General features: G+C 37.1%; 1 protein-coding gene across 1 annotated transcript in view; it reads right to left on the bottom strand.

The window, feature by feature from the left end:
• TLK1 (tousled like kinase 1) overlaps nt 1-19,167 on the bottom strand; it is a gene marked incomplete at both ends in the record, with an annotated part of 144,283 nt that overhangs the window by 64,798 nt on the left and 60,318 nt on the right. The window contains one exon of the mRNA XM_080689060.1: nt 4,512-4,587. Within this exon, the coding sequence (XP_080545186.1) occupies nt 4,512-4,587 (76 nt within the window). The remainder of the gene's footprint in view (nt 1-4,511; nt 4,588-19,167) is intronic.

Here is a 19,167-nt window from a genome sequence, read left to right as displayed (position 1 = left end):
AAAGTGATACCTGTCTTAAAAACATTACTAATATTCCTTAATGTTGATTAATTTCAGAGAAATAAATTAATGAATAAAAAGGAAAAGTGGTAATGGCATAATCGACAAACCAATTCATTCTTGGTAAATATTAATAAAAGGTTTTGGTTAATACAAACTAAAAGATCCCGATCAAAATGACAATAACATGCTTCAGTATCAATGTTATCTTATGTTTTAATTTTCTTAAAATCACTTCCAAATTAAAAAATAGCTTCTTATGACCATTTTTTTGTGTGTGCGTGCAAGCACATGTGCGCACGCATGTGTGTGTGTGTTACTAGGGATTAAACCCAGGAACCTTCTACTTCTAAGCTACAAACCCATCCTATTTTTTAGTTTTATTTTGAAACAGAGTTTCAATAGGATGATTAGAGTTTCACTACTTGCTGGGCCTGTCTTCAAACCTATAGATCCTCCTGTCTCAGCCTCTCAAGTACTGGGATTATAGGAATGTACCACCACACTCCCTGGCGCTCATGACCATATTAATAAAGTAAACCAGGCCACACTTTAAGTTTTTTGTTCTAAAATAGGAGTCTTCATCAATTTTATAAATACTGAATTAAGAACTTGTTAAGAAAAATGGTGTTTAGAGAACATTTTGTTGAGGGAAGGCATTCATCCTTAATTGGAACTATGCAGAATATATGATTACAGTCAAAAGTGTGGCATGACGAAAGAAAATATACATCAACTCAATAATGACTTGTATTCATGCATTCATTTATTTTATTCAACAACTATTTCTTTGTGTGTGTGGTATTAGGGGTGGAACCCAGGGGCTTTTCTACCTCCGGGCTATACTCCCAGGCCTGTTTTATATTTTATTTGGAAACAAGGTCTCACTAAGTTGCTGAGAGCCTCACTAAGTAGCTGAGACTGGCTTCGAACCTGCAAGATCCTCCTGTCTCAGCCTCCCAAGTGCTGGGATTACAAGCGTGCACCACCACACCCAGCTCTATTCAATAAATATTTCTTAAGTGGTTAATAGAAGGCAGGCATTACTGAGATGAATAAACAATATACTTAAAAGTTCACAAAACTTAAATTATTTCTTGGATAAAGGTGGAGGGAGTTTTTTTTTTTTGGGGGGGTGGTACTGGAGTTCCTAGAAACCCTTCTACCCTGGGCTACACTCCCAGACCTATTTTATACTTTTTTTTTTTTTTTTAAAAAAACAGGGTCTCTTAAGCCAGCATGGCTGGCTTCAAACCTGCACGATCCTCCTGTCTCCACATCCCAGGTGCGGGGATTACAAGCGTGCGCCACCATGCCTGGTGTGGAGGGAGTTGTTATTTTTTTTTTTTTGGTGGTGGTGGTACTGGGGTTCCTAGAAACGCTTCTACCTCTGAGTTACACTCCCACACCTATTTTTATATTTTTTTATTTGGAAACAGGGTCTCTTAAGCCAGAGTGGCTGGCTTCGAACCAGCGCGATCCTCCTGTCTCCGCCTCCCAAACGCAGGGATTACAAGAGTGTGCCACCACACCCGGAGTTGGAGGTTTTTTTTTTTTTTTAAACAAAAGACTAAACAAGTATTCAGAATTATAAATGCTACCTAGAAATTTGGGGAAAAAAAACAGCTTTGAATCAATTCATTTAGAGCTCAGACAGAACTGTAGAGGTTTTATACCAAATGAACTTCCTTGCTATCTACAATAATTTCCCTATAGATTCTGAGAGAGTAAATATCTATTAATGAAGACAGAAATGGTTTTTATCCAGAAGCTATTTCCTCAATCTGTTTCCCTTAATTTGGCCCACAGCACACAATTTCAGGAAAGGACAATTTCTATACAGTCCCCATTCCCAGTTCTCCTTTACCTTCTTATCAGAAATCCAATCTTGTTCAAGTAATTTTCTCCACACAACTCATATTTTTAGAAGTAGCACTTTATCCCATTTTCAATTTCAGAGATGGTCTTGATTTTTCTAAGAGCAATAGTACCCTATTGGACACTACTGGGTTTTTTGTTTGTTTGTTTGTTTGTTTTGTTGTACAGGGAATGAAACCCAGGGGCTTTCTACTTTTGGGCTACACTCCCAGACCTATTTTATATTTTATTTGGAAACAAGGACTCATTAAGTTGCTGAGAGCCTCACAAAGTAGCCGAGGCTGGCTTCAAACCTGTGTGATCCTCCTGTCGCAGCCTCCCAAGTACTGGGATTACAAGCGTATGCCAACACTCCTGGTGTGGACACCACTGGTTTTAGAATGAAAACATTACCCAATCTGGTCAATATGACAGAAAAGGTTTGCTCCAGATTTGAAGGTTACTCCAAAGGGCAAGAGGGAGGGAGAGGTCATAGCAAGCTAACTTCTCTCCAAAGCATATCCTGAGAAAATAGAAGCAAGCAAACCTAATTTAGGCAGCCATTCAAAAACCAGAAGAAAATCAGACAATTCTGTGGATGACAGGTCACAAAGGAAAACAAAAAACATGAAAAGAGTTCTTAAAGACAGTTTGGCTCAAACAGTCAAGAAGCCCCACCCTATGTGAGAACTTGCTTTTGAGCTAATTTTAATTTGCTGTTGAAGTTATTATAATTAATATGTCTTTATAATGTTATAAGTCCACTAATCAAAACTTGGGGAAACTACATTAAGAAAAAAAAAGTGCTCAGTGCAGTGAGATACAATATACATAGAGAACATAGATAAAAGATCATTAACTAACCCCTTCCTTTCATAAACATAATTGCTACAAATATATTCCTTCATTCCAGTGCCATTCATAAACTGGTAAGCCATGGATGAGTTTATGGTCCTAGATCTTACAACTAAAGATTGCTTCTAAAACATGTACCATCATGTGTAATACCATCATTTTACATGATTTAAAAACCTAATTTGCCAGGCATGGTGGCGCACACTTGTAATCCCCGTGCTTGGGAAGTGGAAACAGGAGGATGGGGCAGGTTCGAAGTCAGCCTCGCTGGCTGAAGAGACCCTGATTCCAAATGAAAAAGTATAAAATAGGTCTAGGAGTGTTGCCCGGAGGTTTAAGGGTTTCTAGGAATCCCAGTACCACCATAAATAAATAAATAAATAAATAAATAAATAAATAAATAAATAAATAATAAGCAAACAAATAAATGAATGAATGCCTAATTTATTATATTTAATTTTGAGTAACCAAATTAAACAATAATACTGTCTTGTTGCCTATTATAAGAGATTTTGAACTCTGATGTAAGTTTTTTAGCTCATATCACAAAAGGTAAATAAGAAAGGATAAAAAAATAGGTGTGAAAAGAAAAAGCTGTTTTAATTAGAGTTTAACTACTTTTATGTGTCTTTTTTTTTTTTTTTTTTTTTTTGCGGGGCTGGAACCCAGGGGCATTCAACCTCCAAGCTACCCCCCCCGCCCTATTTTTAATTCTTTATTTTAAAACAGGGTCTCACTGAGTTACAAAGGGCCTCACTAAGTAGCTGAGGCTGTCCACGAACCATGATCCTCCAGTCTCAGCCTCCCAAATGCTGGGGTTACAAGTGTGTGCCACCACGCCCTGCTATGTATCTTATTTTTTTTAAATAAAAGAGAAACAAGAGTTTGGGTCTCTGAAGTGAGGTTTAATATTTTTATTTAAAAACAAGAAACCATTTCAATATTAAGATTTCAAATAAAGACAGAAAAATGATAAGCAATGGCTACCAGATTTGGGACATGATACTTGTCTTTCTAGTACTCAAATTTAAAATTAAGGGAAATGGTCAGGCGTGGTGGCACATGCTTATAATCCCTATGCTTGGGAGGCTGAGACAGGAGGATCACACAGGTTTGAAGCCAGCCTCAGGTACTCAGTGAGGCTCTCAGCAACTTAGTGAGACCCTGTTTCCAAACAAAATATAAAATAGGTCTGGGAGTATAGCCCAGAGGTAGAAAGCCCCTGGGTTCCACCCCCACTACCACAATAAATAAATAAATAAATAAATAAATAAATAAATAAATAAATAAAATCAGGGAAATGTCAAAAAGCCTACCAAGAGGCTCACTACCTATGGTACAAAAAAACTGTACTTTCATATTATTATTATTTCTTATGCAAAATATTTAAGCTATTATAAATAGAGAAATTACACAAGAGCTTTAGAATTCACAGCAACATGCAATTACTTATTTAACAAGTAGAATTTTATTTATTTATTTTTATTTTATTTTTTATTTGTGTGTGTGTGTGGGGGGGTACTGGGGATGAAACCCAGAGGCATTCTACCTCCAGGCTATACTCCCAGCCCTATTTTTATATTTTATTTGGAAACAGGGTCTCACTAAGTTGCTGAAAACCTCACTAAGTAGCCAAGGCTGGCTTTGAACCTGCGTGATCCTCCTGTCTCAACGTCCCAAGTGCCAGAAGTACAAGCATGCACCACCATGCCTGGCTAACAATTAGAATTTTAACTGGTTAAAAACTCAGAAGTTCATTATAAATGCCTTTTAGGGTCTGATGATGTTATTTTGCTTACCTTGACTACTTTCATTCTGGTTTTCTGCTTTTCTCTTTCTTCCCCTGGACGATTCCGATTGCTTCTTCTCTGGTGTCTACAGAAAATAAGTTAACATAATTTTAAAATACCTTTCACATACAATATTCTTCCTGCTAATATAAAAATCATTTTTATATGGGCCAAATCAAGTGTTCAGCAGTGCTCATGGGATGCGAATGTAGTTACTGGCATACAATATATTTAAAGGATAAAACTTCCTATTCCATTAATTTTTTTTTAAATTTCAACTGTAAGAGACCTTGTACATATTACCTGACAACCATATTTACAGAATTTGACTTGAAAGGGGTGAGAAATCTGGAAGAAATTAGCTTTTACATTAGCCCTTTAAACTTTTAACTGGATAGGGCTAAAAATTAAAATCATTAAATTTTTCCTCTTAGTCCTCTATTACATATAGTCTATGAAAGTAAACTTGGCTAAAGAAAAGGAGGCAGAACATTAACTTTGATATATTCAATTCCTACTATAAAATATCACTGACCTAAATGAGTGACAATTATCCAACAAGGATTATACCCATGAATCAGGGGTGAGGATCATGGCCTGTCAGTCAACTCTGTCTAGCAACCTGTTTTTGTACAGCCCGTGATCTAAGCATAGCTTTCACATTTTTAAATACTTTACTGGTACACTATAATTTTATATCAGTGAGATTCAAAGTTATATAATCAATCATACATGCACCCAGCACTTGATGTGTTTCCCTTTGGATCCCCCTTTGCTATCCATCCCCCTCCTGCATATATGTGAGACTGGCAGTGATGCCTTCATATGAAGACTCAGAATTATTTAAACTGTTTCCTTCATTATTTCTCCTTTAACCATCCCAATCCCCCATTCCCAACACACACATCCTCCTTCCACTATTCTATTGGTCTCTCTCCTCATTTATCTCAAGTTCCTTTGTTTCCTACTTTCTCTCTAGCATCTATATATAAGAGAAGACATATGACCACTGACACTCTGGGGCTGGTTAATATCATTTAACATAATATCCTCTAGTTCCATTCATTTTCCTGCAACTGACATAATTTTGTTCTTCCTTATGGCAGGAAAAATGACACTGTGTGTATATAGTACATCTTCCTTCTTTCTTTCTTCTTTCTTTCTTTTCTTTTCTTTTCTTTTCTTTTTTTGTGGTACTGGGGATGGAACCCAGGGGCATTCTACCTCCGAGCTACACCCCTGGCCCTATTTTTTCATTATTTTGAAACAGGGTCTCACTGAGTTGCAAAGGGCCTAAGTAGTAGCTGAGGCTGTCCACAAACCGCGATCCTCCTGTCTCAGCCTCAAATGCTGGGATTACAAGTGTGTGCCACTACGCCTGGCTTATATACCACATTTTCTTTATCCATTCATCTGTTGATGGACTGATTCCATAATTTGGCTATTGTAAATTTTAGTGCTGCTATAAACATGGGTATGCAAGTATCACTGCCGTATCTGATTTGCTTTTGGAAAGATACTGAAGAGTAGTACTGGGTTATATGGTAGTTTCATTCCTAATCTTTTGAGGACTCTATTACTGATCTCTATAGAAGAATATAAATAAAGATTTATTTAGGAATAAATCTAACCAAGGAAGTGAAAGACTCCTATAATGAAAATTATATAATACTAAAGAAAAAAACTAAAGATCTTAGACTATGGAAACACCTCTATTGTTATTGGATAGTAGAATAAATACTGTCAAAATGGCCATCCTGCTGGGTGTGGTGGTGCATTCTTGTAATCCCAGTACTTATAAAGCTGAGAGAGGAGGACCACAGGTTTGTGGCCAGCCTCCACTACTTAACAAGGCCCTCCGCAACTTAGTTGAGACCCTGTTTCAAAATAAATAATTAAAAAATAGGGCTGGGGGGGTAATTTGGAGGTAGAATGCCCCTGGGCTCAATCCCCAGTAACACACACACACACACACACACACACACACACACACACACACCATCCTACTAAAGCCTTTACATTTTAGATGAATATTTCTAAAGATTTAAACCACTAATAATTTGAGATAAGAAAATTGTAAGAAATTTAAATTTCAGCACCCATAATGAGTTCTACTAAAACCCTGCCACACTTTCACTCATATATGGTATCCAGCTGCTTTCACACTGCAATAGCAGAGACAAACAGCTGCATGGAGAGGGCACACCCACACAGCTGGCAAGAGACAGCCCTTTACACAGATGTTTGCAGTCCCCTGCCCTACACTGTGGCTCTACTCCTAAATCACAGATTTGTTCTTTGAATAACAAGTATTTTCATTACGTTAATACAAGTAACTTTTGTGCAACCAGATAAATCGTCTTGCTTAGCCAGAAGTTAAAGTCAAGAGCAATAGTGTGAGGCCCTCAATTCCACAGGCCTGATAAGTAGTGCTGGTGCCAGAAACAATTCCTGAAATTAATAGGAGCTCAAAGAATACTTGAATGAAAGAATGAATCACAATAGGCACTTAAGTCTTTTTTTTTTTTTGCGGGTCTGGGGATGAAACCCAGGGGCATTCAACCTCCGAGCTACACCCCCTGCCCTATTTTTTATTCTTTTATTTTTAAAACTGGGTCGCACTGAGTTGCAGAGGGCCTCACTAAGTAGCTGAGGCTGTCCACGAACCACAAACCTCCAGTCTCAGTTCCCGAATGTTGGGATTACAAGCATGTGCCACCACACCTGGCTTAACTTAAATCTTCTAAAGCACTGTGGTCACCAAAAAAGTAATGAATTTATCTCTTATTTTTGTTCTGAGTGGTTGTATGATTAAACAACATGAATAATACACAACCTAATTCTTTCCCTTTTTTCCCTCCTTGTGGTTGAAACCAGGGGCATTCTACCTTCCAGCTATAGCCCAGCTCTATTTTTTATTCTTTATTTTGAAATAAGGTCTACATTAGCCGGGCGTGGTGGGGCACGCGTGTAATCCCTGCGATTGGGAGGCAGAGACAGGAGGATCGCGCTGGTTCGAACCAGTGTGCGCGACTGGCTTAGGAGACCCTGTTTCCAAATACAAATGTAAAAATAGGTCTGGGAGTATAGCCCAGAGGTAGAAGGGCTTCCAGGAACCCTAGTACCACCAAAAGAAAAAAAAAGAAGAAAAGAAAAGAAAAAAAGAAAGAAAGGAAGGAAGAAAGGAAGGAAGAAAGGAAGGAAGGAAGGAGGATCTACGTTGCTGAGGCTGGCAGCAAACCTGCGAGTCTCAGCCTCAGGCATGCACCACCATGCCTGGCTGACATAACATGATTCTTACAGAGCAAGTATTGTTCCTTTAAGTATCATCTTGGGCATCTAAAGTTCTCTCACCTCCACTCTGCCAATAAGGCAAAAGATTCAGAGAGATTGTACTGAATGTTACTATCTCTGAATTCTTTAAAAGATAAGCACTATATCTTCTCCCCATCTCTGTATTTATAGTTATTACTTGATAAATACATGAATGAATACTGAATAACTCACTCGGGGTTACTACTAGTGTGTCAGAACAAAGATTAAAATAAAATTCAGTTCTGTGTAATTCCAAGGCCCAAAATGTTCTTTAAGTTTCTCTTTGTGACATGCCACACACCCTACCTCTAGAACTAAACCAGGTATGGTGGTGCATGCCTGTAATCCCAGTACTTGGGAGGTTGAGATGAGAAGATTACTAATTCCAGGGCAGCCTCAGCAAGTTATCGAGGCCCTTGGCAATTTAGTGAGCCTTCCTTCCTTCCTTTCCTTTTTTTTAACAGTACTGGGGATGGAACCCAGGGGCATTCTACCTCCCAGCTACACCCACAGCTCTATTTTTTTATTCTTTATTTTGAAACAGAGTCTCACTGAGTTGCAAAGAACCTCATTAAGTAGTTGAGGCTGTCTGAGAACCATGATTCTCCCATCTAAGCTCCTTGAATGCTAGTATTACAAGTACACACCACTGCGCCTGGCTTAGTGAGACCCTATTTCAAGATTAAAAAAAAAAGGCTGGGGATAGTAACTCAGAGGTAGAATACTTCTGGGTTCAATTCCCCAGTAAAACACACACACACACACACACACACACACACACACACACACACACACACCTGTTTGTAATTCAAAATTCAGTATATCCAATATAGTACCTGTTTTCTCTTCACACACCAGAAATTTTAAGAAAATCTGACCTATCAATCTGCTTGAGGTAAACTAACGTACCAGTAACTTAGGATAAATAGTTCACTAGTTCATTATCAAAATTACTAAACCCAAACTTAAGCACTAATCTCCTTTTCTAGGAATAAAAATATCACCAAATAACAATTCTGAGTTAACTTTTTAATGAAGAACTCTTTAGGATTATTATACTATCTAAGATTATTAATATATCTATATTAAAACAAGACAAATTATTGTTTATCCAGATCCTTCCAAACTTAATCTTAAAACTTATCCAAGAATAATTTTTTAAATTGTTACTAATTTTTAAGCATAGCAGGATCTTATTTGAATTTCATCTTAAATCTGTACTGGCTACTTTTAAATAAACAAAAAAATCACTAAATATATAATTCTGAAAGTCATATTGAAAACAGAATTTTCTGTTAGAAAACTAAAGGAACTGTAGTGTTCTAAATGACTCCACATAACCTTTTAAAGTCTGGTTAAGACTTCCGGGAAGATGGCGACCGAGAAAAGCGGGGCTTAAGAGTCCCGCTAACAACCAATCTCCATTACCACAAAAAGAGCGCCTTTCATAGCCAGAAAACACCATCACCAGAAAAACAAAAAAACCACCAGGCTCCAGAGAGAAAGCGGACTGAGAACAGAGCTCAGGGCCACAGAGGAGACACACGCGCCCGAGGACGCGGCAGCAGCGCCATACTGCCGGCGGCAGCGGCGAACTCAGCGGACGGCTACAGCAAGCCGAGGTGAGCCGATGCGGAACAGCCAGGCGGGATCTTTCGGCGCAGACAGCATTTAAAGCTCCCAGTGGCTGAGCTCAGCACACGCTGCAGGGATTCAGAGTGGAAATCAAAACCAGAGAAGAAAAAATACGCCAGCCTCATGGCCGAGGGCGTGGCAGAGGCGCCATACTGCCACCGGCGGTGGCAGCAGCAGTGAATTCACCGAGTCCAGTACAGCTACATCTGCGTACTCAAGAACAGTGAGTCAAATTGCGGGCCACAGCGGAGAAATCCCAGTATTGTGCCTCCTGGGACTTGACCCAGTGAGGGAGTGGTGGTGGCAGAGATATCACACCATAGGAGAGCGTGCAACCTGGCACCCCCCATAGTTTAAAGCAGCCTCTATCGACTCCCTGGGTCGGAGACTCTGTGATACAACCCAGTAAAGGAGTAGTAGGGTCTGAGATAATACAGACTCGAGATCCAGAGCACCCTAAGTGAAGCCATAGTGACCCAAGGGAAGAACCCAGAGAAGGCACAAACCTCCGAAATCATGGGAAAGAGGAATAACACTGAAGTAATGAATGTGCACAACCCCGCAACATCAGAACCTGATAAAACAGAAAATCAGAGATTTCTAGAAGATCAAATCAGGAAAATAACTGTAGAAATAATAGAGGTGCTTCGAAAAGAACTCAGAGAGAGCCAAAAAGAGATAAAGGATGCAATTAATGAAGTAAAGGCCTCAATTCAAAGCACAAACAACCGATTAGACCACATGGAGAACAGAATCTCGCTCTTAGAAGATGAGCAATCCAAAAATGAATGCATAGTTTCTAATCTAGAAAAAGATATCCAACAGCAGGAATCTGACATTGAAGAAATATGGGCCCATCTTAAGAGAGCTAACCTAAGAATAATTGGAATAGAGGAGGGAAAAGAAAGTGATACCAAAGGGATCAACAATCTCTTCAAGGAAGTAATAGCAGAAAATTTTCCAAATATAGAGCAAGAGGTTGATACACAGATCCAGGAAACTTATAGAACTCCCTTTAGACAGGATCCGAGAAGAGGATCCCCACACCACATAATTGTCAAAATGACCAATGTGGAAGCCAAGCAGAGAATCTTAAAGGCAACAAAAACAAAGGGCCAAGTGACATTCAGAGGCAAACCAATTAGAATCACTCCAGACTTCCCAAACCAAGTCATGAGAGCCAGAAGGGCTTGGAGTAACATATTCCAAACTCTGAAAGAAAACAACTTCCAGCCAAAAATTTCCTATCCAGCAAAACTTTCTATCAAATTAGATGGAGAAATAAGAAGCTTCCATGACAAACAGAAACTGAAGGAATTTATGTCTTCAAAACCAGCGCTAGAGAAAATACTCAAAGAGATTAACTACAAAGAAGAAATAGGTAACACTCACCAGAACCAGAGAAACAAGAGTTTCCACCCAACAGACAACTAAGATTGGTTATCTGTGGAGATTCATTATTTATGTTAGTCTTTTACCTATCTCTAAATGGTATTGTTTGCCTTTATTGTTGTTAATTTTTAGGATTTGTAGTTGGAATATTAATATACCTTCAGATATAGCATTTGGAAATATTTTATCCAATTCTATTAGTAACTTTTAACTCTGTTTACATTGTCTTTGGATATACAATATTTTCTTTTATTTTTTAGGGAGTTTGTATATTCTTCTGTTGCCTGTGCCATTGAAATCATATCCAAAAAATCACTGCCAATTTCAATGTTGTGAGGTTTTATGACCCAGATTTTCTCCTAAAAGTTTATAGTCTTAAGATTTATATTTAGGTCTTTTATCTAGTTTGAGTTAATACTTGTATGTGGGATTAGGTAAGGGTCCAATTTTATTCTTTTCCATGTAATTATTATTTTTCAACAATATTTAGTTAAAAGATTATTATTTCCACCACCAAATCTTCGTGGAAACCTTGTCAAAAATAACTTGACAATATAGGGAAGAAGTTAGCTCTAGGCTTGTATTTAACTCCAATAGTCTATATATCTGCCTTTAGAACAGTACTACACTGTTTCAATTATTATAGCTTTATATGGTTTGAAATCAGAAAATATACATCTTCTAGCTTTGTTTTTGCTTCAAGATTGTTTTGGGTATCTAGAGTCCATATTCCATATCAGGATAGATTTTTTTCTGAAAAATAAATATATGATAGTTTCACCTAAAAAAAAGAAAAAAATATTCCCTGGTAAGAAAGAAAGCAAAAAGAAATATTGAAATGTTATCTTTAAGTCATCAAAAGCTTGGTATCAGACAAATGAAACTGTTATGTGAGATTATCATTTTTAATTTTGGATAAATTGCTATAATACTAGATGTCAACCACTAAGCCAAGCATGGGAGGGAGGGATGGGGAGAGAATGGGGTGGGGATCGGGTGGGGGCTGACTGGGTGATGTGTGCATGTATGTCTACAAAAGTTTGTATCCCACTATGATGTATGAATACAGTGCACCAATAAAATAAAATTTAAAAAAAAAAAATAAAGTCTGGTTAAAGGAAAGGTTAAAAAGGCTAAATTTTAAATAGGGGCCGAATGTGGGAGAGGATTGGCTGGATTTCATTATTATAAAGCTTCTCAGAACCATCAAAATACTAATGCCCAGACTAAATCCAGAAGAGAGGTAGTATGGGAAGATACAGTATACTCATACAGTAACAAACTTGCTGGGGTAACACTCATTAAAATACTTCACTGGCTATACACTTCAGAATATTTGTTTTTTAAATACATTTATATTACCCAATAAAATCTTTTGCTTTTGTGAGGCAAAATTTCCCAGTGTGGGGAAGTGGAATTTCTCTTTGGGGAAAATGTCACTTCATTAAAATACAAACAAAATCAATAATAAAAACAAAGAATTGCATTAAGATTACAGTACAAGGAGAAAAGCAAGAAGTTTAATACCTTAAACAAGAAAAAAATTTGAAGTCTATAATGTATAGAAATTTGAACTAGGTAATAAAAAAAAAACACTGAAAAACTGTACAAAGTAAAAAGTGAGACTAGGCATGGTGGTGCACACCTATAATCCCAGTACTTGGGAGGCTAAGACAGGGAGACCACAAATTCAAGGCCAATCTGGGAAACATAAAAACTCTCAGCAACTTACTAAGATCCTGTTTCAAATTTTGAAAAGATTAAGGCTGGAATTGTAGCTTAGAGGTAGAATACCGCTGGGTCCAATCTCCAGTACCACAATAAAGAAGGGAGAGAGAGAGAGAGAGAGAGAGAGAGAGAGAGAGAGAGAGAAAGAGAGAAAGGAGAGAGGGAGAGGGGGGAGAGGGGGAAGAGAGAGGGAGAAAGGGAGAGAGAGGGAGAGAACGAACCCTAGATATACTTAAGTTAGAAATTAGAGTGAATGTCTCTGTTATATGTAAACCTTTTGTCTCTTCCCGTGATCCTTAATCTTTTCCACCTATGTTCTAATACTACTTCCTGGTGTTGGCCGTTAACTCTGTTCTCACTTCATAGACCGTTCATGTAGACACACTTATGTAGGCAACCTAAAGAGTTGTTCTGCCAATACAGATGAACTATAATTTCCTAAAAAGCAAGTACCACAGGTCCCTAAGAAATAGAACAAGAGTCAAACTCTATTTTGTTTACTATATCCCTTGGTGTATTATTTAACTAAGGAATCAATTTTCTTATTAGGTTAAAATGTGATAAGTAGGTCCATGGGTTTTAAATGAGAAATATATTTAGTATACAGCATCTGCAATATAGTGGGTATATAATTTTATTATGTACTCAATTCTTTTATGGTTATCCAATCACTCCAAATACTCAAATTAAAACTTCAAGTATTAAGTCTGGGCTATATTCTAGACCACAAAAACCATAAAACCTGCAGCCTAGGCCACTACTGACCCTCAGGTAAATGTGCACTGAATAGTTTAGCTTTGAATTAATCTGAGCAACATCTATATTAAAATAAAATGAAGTGCTGGGCGTGGTGGCACACACTTGTAATCCCCACGATTGGGAGCCAGAGACAGGAAGATCACACAGGTTCAAAGCCAGCCAGGCTGGTTTAATTGAGACCCTGTTTCAAAATAAAAATATAAAAAGAGGTCTGGGAGTGTAGCTCAGAGGTAGAAGGGCTTCCAGGAACCCCAGTACCACAAACACACACACACACACACACACCCACCACCACCACCACCACCACCACCACCACCACCATCATCATCATCATCATCATCATCATAATGAAAACCCTCAACAAAACCCCAAAGTTGCCGATTCTCCTGAGCTTCTTGTCTACATGCACTATTTGGAGATTTAGAAATGGGAGAGGGAGTGGATGGTGCAGAAACTCACTAAATATTTAATCATTTTAGAGAGACTGATTGAAAGTTCAGAATAGTATCTGCAATTTTTAAGCTGTATTCCAGGTATGCCTTAGGAAAGAGGAAGCTATGCTCCAGAAGTTATTATAGAGGAGGAAGGGAAGGAAGGAGTGGGTGGCTGAGCTAAGGCTCAATCAAAGCTTACCACAGACACACCCTATGCCACCTCCACCCACCCCTTTAAACACGCATCTCTTACTTTAATATACTCAAATTCTATGAGATTTCTTTTCAAGAAATAGCTTGTGCCTTAAAAATAGTCTGAAGAACTACTGATCATAACCAATGATTTCCTTGGAAATCCAAGGACATCAATTATACCACCCATTTATTTACATATGGCATTCAGTTGAAACATAAATATTATATGCAGAACATTTTCAAGCTTACTATTGTTCTTGCAAATAATACTGTCATTTCTTTCTTATTTTCTCAATTAACCCCCTAAAATTGACCACAACAAGGAATGCAGAATAGTAAAATTTGGCTTTAAAGCAAAGATGGAAAGAATACACTAATTATAAGACTAAAAATTCCAACACACAGTGGAACACTGGTTAGGAGAAAATAAAAAGAAGAAACTAGTACTCTTACATCAATTTAGCTTTGTACACCTCAGATTTGTAATCATTATCAAAACTAGAATGATTACTCTGGCATTTCAATGTTCCAAAATATTAGTGTGAACTTACACATTATTTTTAGCAGTTGAAAGTTTGTTCAAAGACCAAAGACAAACTTAAAGCACTGATGGGACAGTTACATAATTAAACTAAGGCTACAATTTCATTCGGAACTAATATTAATTAAAGTCAATGATTATTACAAAAGATTTCTATACCTAAACAGGTGGCTTTTTTGTTTATGTTAAAGTAAAAATGTCTTAGCTGGTTGTGGTGGTGCACACTTGTAATTCCAGCAGTTGGACCAACACCAGTAATTTAGTGAGAACCTCTACAACTTAGTGACACACTGTTTCAAAATAAAATATAAAATAGGGTTAGGGGTGTAGCTCAGAGAAAGGATGCCCCTGGGGTTCAATACCCAGTACACAAAATAAATCAATAAATTAACTAATTAATAGTTTTTTCTTCAATGTAAACAAACCAAAGATAAAAATAAGAGAATGTAATGCTGCCAATGAACAAGGAATATAAATCAGTGTTAATTATTCCTCTACAAGCCTCAAACTAGAGAAAATCTAAAATTATTGGCATAAGTACAGTAATAGTTGTTATACAGCATGTGAAAAGACATTACAGCATCTTTGAAAAAGGAGAAAGTGAATACTATAGTTTATTCTTCACTCTTCCTTAGGTAGAGTTTACAAGGACCTGACTAAACAGAAAATAGCAAAAGTCAGCTATCATTACCTCTAACAAAATTACTACAGCTAATAGACACACATATATAATTTCATTGAGGTAAACAACTGGATTTTATTTTTAGAACTGGATTTGATTTTCCAAACATAAATGTAGTATTTTATTACATGTAAGATTCCAAATTATAACAGAGTAACATATTTTTGTAGTAAACAAACTGTTGAGCAGAAACTTTCTGGTCATACAGCCTATCAATCATTGCTGATCAAAACAGATGTTAAAATGTTATTTATATTTTTAATTTTTGTGGAACTGGGGATGTTCATGAACCCATGAGCATTCTACCTCCAAGCTACACCTCAGCCCTATTTTTTATTCTTTATTTTGAAACAAAGTCCAAGTAGCTGAGGCTGGCCTTGAACCTGTGACCCTACTGTCTCAGCCTCCCAAGTAGTAGGATTGTAGCATGTACCACCATGTCCAGCAGAATGTTATTAATAAATCATGGCATTCTGAGAATAATTTAAAGCAACTTTCAATTAAAAGATTTTTTTTAAAAAAATCTCATCTTAAACTCCTAAAATCTGGATTATAAGAAAGAGCCAATAATATTAAAACAGAAATGGAAAAGGACAATATCATTCGTGAGAAGCTTGGCTGAACAGTTACCACTTAAATATTTATAAATATAATACCCCAGTATCACATTAAAAAAAATTTGCAAATGATTTTTTTTTGCAGTACTGAGGATGGAACCCAGAAGCATTCTACCTCCAAGCACCACCCCACCCCTATTTTTTTGGTGGGGAGGTCTGGAGATGGAACCCAGGGGCATTAGACCTCCGAGCTACAGCCCCTGCCCTATTTTTTATTCTTTATTTTGAAACCGGGTCTCACTGAGTTGCAGAGGGCCTCACTAAGTAGTTGAGGCTGTCTGCGAACCACGATCCTCTGGTCTCAGCCTCCCGAATGCTGGGATTACAAGCGTGCGCCACCATGCCCAGCTCCCTATTTTTTCTTTATTTTGAAACAAGGTCTCACTAAGTTGTAGAGGGCCTCACTAAGTAGCTGAGGCTGTCTGCAAACCTGTGATCCTCCTGTCTCAGCCTCTCAAGTACTGGGACTACAAGTGTGCCTGGTTTCATATTTTATTTAAACTTTATTTAATAATTTATTTTTTCCTGCAGGTCTGGGGATGGAACCCAGGAGACATTTGACCTCTGACCTACACCTCCTGTCCAATTTTTTATTCTTTATTTTGGAACAGGGTCGCACTGAGTTGCAGAGGGCCTCACTAAGTAGCTGAGGCTGCCCGCAAACCACAATTCTCCAATATCAGCCTCCCAAATGCTGGGATTACAAGCATGCGCCACCATGCCTGGCTTTATTTTTATTTTTAATATAGTTTTATAGGTGCATTGTACTCTCACATCATAACGTAGTTCAGGGTGATGGTGACACACGTGCACATAGCACTTGGTAAGCGTCTCCCCAAGCTCCTCCCCAGGCTCCTTCCCCAAGCAGTATACTGAGCTTGGCACTGGTATTCTCATACGTACATACCATCAATTGAAGTGTTTCCTTCATGTTCTCCCTCCCCTCTCTGCCACCACCCACTCCTAGACAACCTTCCTCCAGAATAAAATTTCTCTGATAGATTCAGTCAAAAACTGGTCTCATAAATACAACTAATTGACTAGTCCAATGATTCATACTCAGGTATCAAATTCAGGATTACTATAGTTTGAACAAATGGCATGGCAATGCAGTTAAAATTCTTTGCTACATTAATGGAACATACCAAAACAGCACTGAACTAGAAACGAAAATCTGGATCCTTACAAAAATAGTCAATGTAAAATGTGTGTTCTTTTCAAGAATGTTAAATGTATAAGATGTTCTGTTTTCTCAACCTTTTAACTTTAAAAAATTAGGTTAGAATAATGTAGTATAAGAAACCAAATTGTTATAGAAATTTTCTTGCTGCTTTGTATCATATTTACATTTTGATAAAACCACCTTAAAACATGTACATTTTAATTCAAGGATAATTTTGAGCTGGCATGACCAAAATTCACATAATTCTGTTTCTATTCAAGAATTGAAGTTTTAATACTGAGAACTATTATCTAGAAATGATTGCTTGAACCTTTGATCCTCAAAACCTCTGGTATATTGCTGACCTCAATACTTTGCATAAAAGATTATACATGCAACATTTTGCAATCATATCAAATAATAACATTTCCTTATCATTCTAAGTAAAGCAAATCAATACATCAACAATTTGAGTGTAGTTTATTTTCTGATGTACCATTTGTATTATTTAATACCACGTAATATTAAAGATGATACACATCAATAAGAAATTGGGTAACTGCTCAACTAAAATGTGAGTAGTCAAAAAAAAAAAAAGTGGCCTATCTTACAGATAAATATAAAGCACAACAGTTCCCAATTCACAACTTTTTTTGGGGGGGGGGTGGGGAGTGGTACTGGGGATGGAACCCGGAAGCATTCTACCACTAAGCTATACTCCCAGACCTATTTTATTATTTTATTTGGAAACAGGATCTCCCACTAAGTTGCAGATGGCCTCATTAAGTTGCTGACACTGGCCATGACCTGCCATCCTCCATCTCAGCTTTCTCAGTACTGAGATTATAAGCATGTACCACTATGCCCGGGCTAATCCACATTATTTTTTAAAAGCCTAAAGAATTTTCACCTCCTTTACTTATGGCCAGCACTCACAATCATGTTATACTCAAAAAGAAATATAACATTAAAACAATTACTTTTACTATTAATTTTAAGTACTTTATCTCACATTTTGACTTCTTCACTACTTATTACTTGGATAACTTAAATTTGCATTCACTTATGTTAAGAGTAATAGTATGAAGTTTTCCATATTGATAAATAAAAGTTATTTTGTTTGCCATTTTCTTACCAATTACATAGCGTAACTATTTATTGATGGTTTCCTTTGGCTTTTCCTTTAAGGCTTTACTTATTAAATAGTACATACCATCAAATTAGACCAAGTTGAACTTTCTCTCCTATTTAAACTATCTTGTTGCCGGGCGTGGTGGCGCACGCTTGTAATCTCTGCGCTTGGGAGGCGGAGACAGGAGGATCGCGCAGGTTCGAAGCCAGCCAAGTGCGCTGGCTTAGGAGACCCTGTTTCCAAATAAAAAATATAAAATAGGTCTGGGAGTGTAGCCCGGAGGTAGAAGGGCTTCCAGGAACCCCAGTACCACCAAAAAAATAAAAATAAAATAAAATAAAATAAAAATTAAAAAAAAAACTGTCTTGTCAGTAGCTTTCAAATCATACAACTATATAATAAAATACCTACACAGAACAATAGCAGTTGGTAACAGAGTGGGGGTGAATTGAGAAACAACATTTCAAGATAATTTATTCTGTAAATGTTGGCATTTTGAGAGTTCTTAAAATAATAAAATTTAAAAGAGGCCCCACAACTTTATCCCAATTTTGATGTCCCTGGTCAGTAACAATTCTCCTAATAGTGTACATACCCCACCTACATTCCCTTGAAGATGAACTCCTAGGTTCTTATACCATTATTACTCTGGGATTAATAACTTTTACATGTTAATGTCGTGTCACAGAATATACACAATTAAATGTTTGGATAATGCAAAACTGCATTTTCAAAGGCAATATTAATCTATACTCAGACTAGCACTATATAAGAATGCTGACCAATCTTTCAAGATCTGTATCTGATGGATGAAAAAGTATTATTGTTTCTTCTATAGCAATACAACACAGCCAGAAAAAGGGTGATTTCTTTGTTTTTTTTTAAGTTGTTCTATCATATATTACCACTGATTTTTCAATGTTGACAACACATCATAAAAATTTACAAAACTTTTATTTTTAAAGCTCATGCCAGAGTCTACAGTCCAAATTTAACTACCTCTGGAAAACAACCAAAGGAAATCTGTATTTTTTTTTATTTTTATTTTTTTTTTTTTTTGGTGGTGGTACTGG

Source organism: Muscardinus avellanarius (genome assembly GCF_963383645.1).
Source record: "Muscardinus avellanarius genome assembly, chromosome: 2".
Lineage (NCBI taxonomy): Eukaryota > Metazoa > Chordata > Mammalia > Rodentia > Gliridae > Muscardinus > Muscardinus avellanarius.
This window is presented reverse-complemented; position numbering and strand designations above follow the sequence as displayed.